Source organism: Anarhichas minor, unplaced genomic scaffold (assembly GCF_050575085.1).
Source record: "Anarhichas minor isolate MPS153535 unplaced genomic scaffold, ASM5057508v1 ptg000035l, whole genome shotgun sequence".
NCBI lineage: Eukaryota > Metazoa > Chordata > Actinopteri > Perciformes > Anarhichadidae > Anarhichas > Anarhichas minor.
The window spans coordinates 2,107,083-2,114,828 of NW_027466481.1; the positions used below are offsets into that span (position 1 = coordinate 2,107,083).

At 40.4% G+C, this 7,746-nt stretch overlaps 1 protein-coding gene across 4 annotated transcripts in view; it reads left to right on the plus strand.

Moving 5' to 3' along the window:
* The window catches only part of LOC142965607 (mannosyl-oligosaccharide 1,2-alpha-mannosidase IC), a 158,339-nt gene extending 154,985 nt beyond the window's left edge, over positions 1-3,354 (plus strand). For all 4 annotated transcript variants that reach the window (XM_076106626.1, XM_076106625.1, XM_076106627.1 and 1 more), the window contains 2 exons: positions 134-249; positions 1,808-3,354. In XM_076106626.1, the coding sequence (XP_075962741.1) occupies positions 134-249; positions 1,808-1,949 (258 nt within the window). In that variant the 3' untranslated portion in view covers positions 1,950-3,354. The remainder of the gene's footprint in view (positions 1-133; positions 250-1,807) is intronic.
* The last annotated feature ends 4,392 nt before the right edge of the window (positions 3,355-7,746 follow it).

Consider the following 7,746-nt stretch of genomic DNA (forward strand, 5'->3'; position numbering starts at 1 on the left):
TGGATGAAGTAGTATTGATTCAGTTTGTACACTCAAGCTGGCAACTGTGAGGAGTGGTCTTTACCTTGTCCTGAAAAAAAAATGTTTTTGGAGATGTTGACATTTGAACCTGCCCTCTGCCTCCCTCCGTCAGGCCCTGGAGCAACACTGCAGAGTGGAGTCTGGCTTCTCCGGGATCCGTGATGTTTACACCATGACAGCCAGCCACGATAACATGCAGCAGAGCTTCTTCCTCTCAGAGACACTCAAGTAAGTCCTGTTTCCTCACTACATCTCCGGTGTCTGCATCATATCATTAGTCCCCACTGCGGGACTAATAAAGGATCATTTTATCTTATCTTCCATGTAGAAAGTATTAATAGGGTCTCGTTCTTAATGCTGGGGATTCAACTGTACCTTTTTATCTGTTTTATCTACGTCAGTGTTTAGGACTCATCTGTGGAGATTCCAATCACATACACTTTATTCTGAAATAGGCTATTTTGCATAATGGTTACATTTACTTTTGGCACTTGAAGTTTATTTTTATACTAATACTTATGTACTTTTACTTGTGAACTTCTCCATATTATTGTTGTCGTAAAGACGATCGGAAATGCTTTCCGTCTTCCTGAGAGCCGACTGCTAGCAACTAATTAAGTGACTTATTCAGACCATCGGGGAAAAAACAAGAAATATATTCAAATATATTATATTGTAATTCATTGCCAGCGCTGCTCAGAGTGCTCACAGTCCACGGTTCCTCTGTCAACAACACAGGGTCCCTCTACTCTTGTGCCATAAGCAGGCCCTCTCTCTCTCTCTCTCTCTCTCTCTCTCGCTCTCGCTCTCGCTCTCTCGCTCTCGTTGCAATCAACACACTAAGATTTATGCAAATTAATTAGCGATGACATCATTAGGTCTCCGTTGGAAAAAATATATATTGTAATTGCTTTCTATTTATATTGCCACAAAATGACATTTCATTAGAAAAGAGTTGGCAACGCTGCACAGGACTCTCTGCATATTGTTTTCCAGTTTCTGCGGTAATGGATCAATAAGATTACTTTTAACTTGAGAAGGTGCTCGGCCTCTTTTGTCTTTTCTACCAGAACAATTCTGTTGAGAAAGGTTGTGTGTCAGCATTTTTTTCCATGGGGCAGTATGTTCAGAGTATTCACACAAAAAGTTGGTCAGCGTAATTTCATGCACTGCAGTGACTGGTTACTGCTGATGCACATATTCATGCAGCAGGACAGTAATTAGGTTTCCCCTCTACCTATGGCTCACTCATTTTAACTGTATCAGTGGTACAAGACACTGCTTCCTGTAGTGAGAGGGCAGCTTTTTCTTACAGCACAAATCTAAATCTTAGAAATATTCAAAATGTTCACTGCCGGAAACCAACAAATTTATACTTTAAGAGGCTCTTAAAGTGAGTTTTACTTTAGTCTGAATTTAGAAAAAGAGGATGTAAAGCTACATTTAGTTATCTTTCCTTTCAACCCACTGCTCTGCTGCCACAGCGATACTCTCTCTGTCTGAAGTCTGTCGTGCATAACAGTAAAACAAGCTGATTAGAAACTTGGTTGTGAATATACATGCCAAGGACATGTACATCCCAAATACTGAAGGTCCTATTCACAATAATAAGGTTGATAAGCTAAACGGATTGATTTTATATGAATGAAAGTTTAAATGAGGGATGCAGTCCTCGACAGTGAAGAGGTGTCACTCTGTTGGAACCACGGAAAGCAGAAGTAAGGTATTCAACGAGCCGATGTTTGGATTAAATTAAACTGTGAAATTGTTTTCCCTGCGCGCTCAGGTATCTGTACCTGCTCTTCTCTGATGACGACCTTCTGCCACTGGAGGACTGGGTCTTTAATACAGAAGCCCATCCGCTGCCCATCATCCGCAGGGGCTGCATGCAGGACGAAGCGACACAGGATAAGACGGTCTCCGAATAAGACTGAACACTACCAACAGCCGAGACGGACACATTGGCGCACAGTTCATGTGTAATCACAGAGTCACGCAAACCACCAATTCAATGCAGGTTCAGAGTCTTTTCAGGAGCGTGTCATGGACTCTCAATTTGTTTCCAGTAAAGGACGCCGTCGTTTTACGCTGTGATTGTATATCCTTTCGCCGGGGTTACTTCCTGCTGGCAATTCTTTCTTCTTCTTTTTTGTGAACAATCAAGACAAACATGACTTTCATGAAAAGAGCACCTTTTTCTTTCCTTCTTTCCTCTGTGAGGAAACCAGTATAACTTGCAGACCCAAATGTAGTGGGAGGAGGGTTGAACTATGGGCCATATTGTTAGAAAGAGAGAGAAACGTATTGAAGACCACTTGAGTTTTGCTCTTTGAGTTCGTTGTTTCGTTAATCTTAAGTGATGAATGATTTCCTAATATCGTCATTGCATCTTTTCCTTTGCGAGTACACTCTTTGACCAAAGGTTTCTTTGCATTTCTATTTCCCCTCTTTCCAGTGATGTGTTTTTGGTGAGTTTTGACCCGAAAGTAAAATTTGCAACGAGGCTTAAACTGTAATGGATATCGATTAATGTACAGACAAACACAAAATGTGATTCTCAAATTCACCTCAAAAACTAATGTTGATGTCATGTTTCTTACTGAAACAAGCTTGAATGAATTCCTTAAAAGTTGGGAGGTGTCAGGAAAGTGGCAGTGTCTTATGCATCCGGGGACAATTAAAAGAATAATGCTGTTGGGTTGCGTTTCCACTGTACGCTTGGGTTATTGTGTGCATAGGACAAAGCTTTCTCAGTCCTCTCAGCCTTTCAGATCAAAGTAACAAATGGAGTGCTGTCAGTTCTGTGGCTGTAAAACATGCATAGAGGGGAAAAGAACACATTTGCGCCCAGCTCCAAATGGGTTTTCCTGTTTCCGTTGTAGTTTTTCTGCTTCACCCTGCCTTTATATGTGAATCCATACAGCTGCCAATACTGACGCTAAAGGCTATGAGCCCGAGAGTGGAGAGATTTTATTTTCGTCCCGGTTCTATTCGTCACTGCTGTCCTGCACAGTTGTGGAGCGAATGTGCTGTACATACAGATGAAGTGAATGACCCCTGTATGAGCTTGTCTTGATTTTATTTTGGTGATCTTTTCTTTTCTTTTTTTTTTCTAAACTTCAGTGGTTATTTTTTCTGGGTTCTCTTTTGATTTGCTTCCCTCAGGTGTTTCAGTTAAAAAAAAACAAAAAACTAAAATGTTCTGACTTTTAAGTCTAGTTATCGCTGATAATAATTATTATTACTTATTCTTACTGTTTGATTTAACTTTCATTGTTGGATATTTTCAAATACTGATAAAAAGACCTGTGCAACTTTGTACATTTAAAACAATCCTAATTGTGTGTTTTTTGTGTTTGCTTACATACCAAGTTTCCACAAAGTTTATTTTACAGCAGGTTGCTACAGTTAGAAGGATACAACATGCAGTGACTAACAAAAAGGAAAGAAACTACTTATTTGCTACTTATATTTTCTTCCAGGAAGCTCATTACAGATTTAATTGAAGGGGGATGTCTCAGGGTTGTGGAATCACAATGAGAAAATGACTAATGCGGTTCAGCCATTGCAGCTCTCTCATGGTGTCTGGCCAACAAAGCAAAATGTAATGCCTTCCTCCCCAAATGATTTGACTCTACCTGCCGTCATCTGAATCCTAATTTCAGTTTGATAGCTTGAAGTGATTTTTCATTTGCTTTAAATATAATCAGCATTCATTATTGACAGGATTGACATTTAACAGTCATTTTTAAAAAATGGTACTTAAATGTCATGAATCTAGTTACATTAATCTTACCATCTCCTTAAAAAAGGACTAATATAAAAGAGTTTGGGGTTAAATAATGAGGGCAAATGTGACCCAAATTGAGGCCTGCAGCTCTTCTACAGTGCAGGACTATTCTTCCCTTAAGCAAAGGTGTGATAATTAAAAGAAGGGCTACAGTGAAGGGCACAATTTGTACACGTGAGCTCGCCTGGAGACATAAATGGGAGGATCACAGTCTATTTGAATGCACCTGAGACTGAGAGTGAAGGACAAACGCTAAGAGATAATCCGCTCCCCCTGCTTTTCCCTGAGCTGCTGCCACAGTCCCCGACAAGCCGAGCAGGGCGGCAGAAACACGGACGAGACGTCGGTGTCTGTGGGACTGCTGTGTGACTTGGCAAGACCTTCCGTCAATGTGTAACGAAGGGGGAAGAGCCATCGCTATCTCTCTGCCACAGCTGTCCTCCAGCTGTCCCAACCAGGGCAGCAGTTTCACAGGGAATAATAGGCGTGTCATGGAGATCTGGTTCAAGTTTTACTTCATTTTAAAAACACACAATTTCAACTGCCCAGTGATGAAGGACAAAGGAACAACATTTACAACATTGTTTTCAAGCCAGTCAAAAATACCAGAGCAAAACAGTGTATTAAAGTTCAATTCACTATGATGAAGGGTTGTCCGATATATCGCTATTGCCTATAACTGTGATATCTAAAAAAAATGTATATATTAATAATAGGTATGTGATAAAGTTTTTGAATTGGATGACTTTTATTCACTTTTTTTCGACAAACTGACTTATTTTGACATACTATACTATGACTTGCTTACAGAAATATCCGTTGCCGTACAGACGCACTTCTGAGCAGCATCTTTCATCAGGTTGTGAGACTCCTAAATTCACCCTCAACCCTCCACCATAAAAGATAGTATTATGATTTTAGTGTGTATGTTTGTTATAGCAAAATGGGACGTCAAACTTCATTTTGTTGCACAACCCTGTTGTACAATGACAATAACTTAACCATGTACCAATAATGCAGCTCCATCAACTCTTGCTTGCTTTGTGTAGAAACCTGGGATGTGACCTTCACGAAGAAGGCCTCGAGCACGAAGCTGCCGAATACAACAAACCGACATTACAATATATGCATGCCGTCTACCTGTCAATTCTCAGCCCTCCTACTTCTGACCCACAAGCTGTCTGTGTTGTTTTTAGAAGCATTAGCAGCTGATTATGCAGTTGTGTTACCTTCTGGGTTCTAACGAGATGTTGGGGCAGCAGATGAGGCCGGCCTGGCCAACCTTCAAGTGCTGGCAATGCAGAGCAGAGCGGGATGTTCTGTCAAGCACACAGCGGAGCTGCACAGCACCCTGTCTGAAGGCTGAAGCATCTGTTTAGTGCACACATGGGTGAATTTATGTTCAGAAACACACACTCCCAGGCTGTGGTTACACTTTTCAATACGACTTTTGTAATCGGATGCGCCAGATCGGAACTGAGCTGCGTTTGCAATGTGGTGTCCACACTTGATGCTTCAATGCGACCCGTCTCATCAGATAGTGATCGGATATGTTTTGTGGTCAAAGGAGCAGCTGTAAAATGGCGGATTAACACATACAATTTCCTATAAATTCTCCACAATTAAAGTCCCCTGTAATTTTGTATTAATATCGTATCGTAACACGACTCAGACTGTGCATCTCGGCTGTGCTCCAGCCCTGGTTTTCCTCTTCTCTTTGGCATGTGGACTGGCTGATCGGAGCCCAATGCGAGCAAGTTCCAATCTCAGATCGTAGAGACTTGAGAGTTAATGCACTCTGGCATGATCGGATGACAAAAGTTGTATTGAAAAGACAAGTGTAACCACGGCACAAGACGTGACATAACAACACACAGCCAAAAACATACTGCAGGCTTGTTCTTTCACAGCATTTATAGCAAAAATAGATCAAATGTTCAATAAATTCATGAATGGAAAGATACGCGTTCCACATTACTACTAGTTATCTTATTGGAATGTATAATTGAATATGAATATTAAATGACAGCATGGAAGGACTAGCATAATTTCCTTAAATCTAGTTAATAATTATAATTATAATAATGAATAGCAGGGAAGAAAGCAGCATGGGCATTATCCAATCATTAATCTTTTTGCTAATCAAATGCATTAAACACTACTTTCTCAAACAATCAAAGAAAGGGAAGAATATTACAGCCGACTCACTCACTTTCCAGTCTATAAAGTTTGAAGAGGTTATGGGAAACACCGTTTTGAAGTCATGCATCTGTTCTGCTTTTCAGGGTTTCTTCCCCCAAAACAATTTGTCTGCATCTAAGAGAGCTACTCTAGTTCGTTCCAAAGCAACACCTAGCCTTAGTCATTTCCCTGAAAACGTAAAAATGGAAATAATCCCTGAATAATGAAAATAATTCAATATTCACCTCATTGTGAAGAGCAAATTCACTCGCATCAATCTATCCCTTGGCCTACTGTAGAGTGAGTAATACTGTATGTAATCAATGTGAAGCTATAGTTTTTTGACAGAAGGCTCAAGTCGTGAAATTTTGCAGCAATGAACTCTTATTAATTATACTGCGCAAAATTAAGAGCAAGGTACTTCACCAACAGTTATCCAGAGCAACAAGACCTATCTTGCAAAACATTCCATATTGTCTCCCCTTCCTTCCTTTTTACCAGCGACCCTGAGAGAAAATAACTATGGTTAACAAACCATGAAATTGTGCTGACAAGACCCGAGAGGAAGGAGAAGAACAGAAGGAGGGGGGGGGGGGGGGGGGGCAGGAGTCTAAATTGAAGTCTAAATTTGAAAGGCCTCATTCCACTAAATTAAATGTTCCCTACCTAAAATATTATGAAAAACTAACTGCAGGCATGAGATGTCTAACTCCTTGAACTATTTTTGAAAGTTATTCACCAACTGTATATATTCGCCTTGTCAGAAAGTGACATTTCAGGTGAGATGTGTTTGTATTTGTTTTGAGCACTGCCTAAGATGACATTGTTGTCCCGGAATACATCTAAGGGATTTTGAAGCAAACTCTTATTTCATCCAAGGGTGGAAGTAGGTGGTTTTACAATATAGGATAAGGAGACTGAACCTGTCATTTTACTGTTTTTGTCACTGGAGAAGACAAAGAAAAGCTGGCTTGTATCTTTATTATCTGCTATATGTGCTCTGGCATTTTCCTTTCCTCATTTTAGAAATATTGTTTGTCAAAGAACATCCATTTTATTCTTAGGGTTAGGGGTTAAACATTATTTTATGTTTTTTTTCTTTTTTATTGCATTTCTTTACAATCAGACATTCACTCCAGAGAGTGACTCAAAACTACAGCGTTTTAAAATTGGACACTAGAACAGCTGCATACCGAATAGTGGTTCATAAAGGCAGTTTTTAAGGAGGGATTTCACGCACGCAAACTTCACCATGTCTCTCCTTTTTTCTCTTTAACACTACAGGGGGCCCAAATTCCTCCAGGAACTGCGAGGCCTTGTTGGCAGTGCCAGGGCCACAGTGGGAATGCCCAGTGCGGGACACAGGCAACGGGCAACACGCCAACCCAAGCTGAGCCTCCAAGCTGCCTCTACTCCCTCACTGCTGTGGCGGTATGATGAAAGAAACACATTTACATGAATCATGTCGCCGTGCTTCTCCAAGGGCTCTCTCTTTCCGTTGTCCCTTTCTCCATAAATAAAAGAACACCCAAGACATTGTTAATTAGGCGTAGATTTGTTCTTAAAGTGAACAGATTCGACAATAGCTATTTTGGAGAAAACTAGTACAAACAGTAGAGCTTTAATGGTCCGCTATTACAGTAGCAGCAGCAGTGGTACTGGATGTTGTTTTCAGGTCAGACGTTATGAGAAAATATAGCTTTAAATGTATTACATGGGCTGCAACTAAATATTATATTCATCAATGATGACAG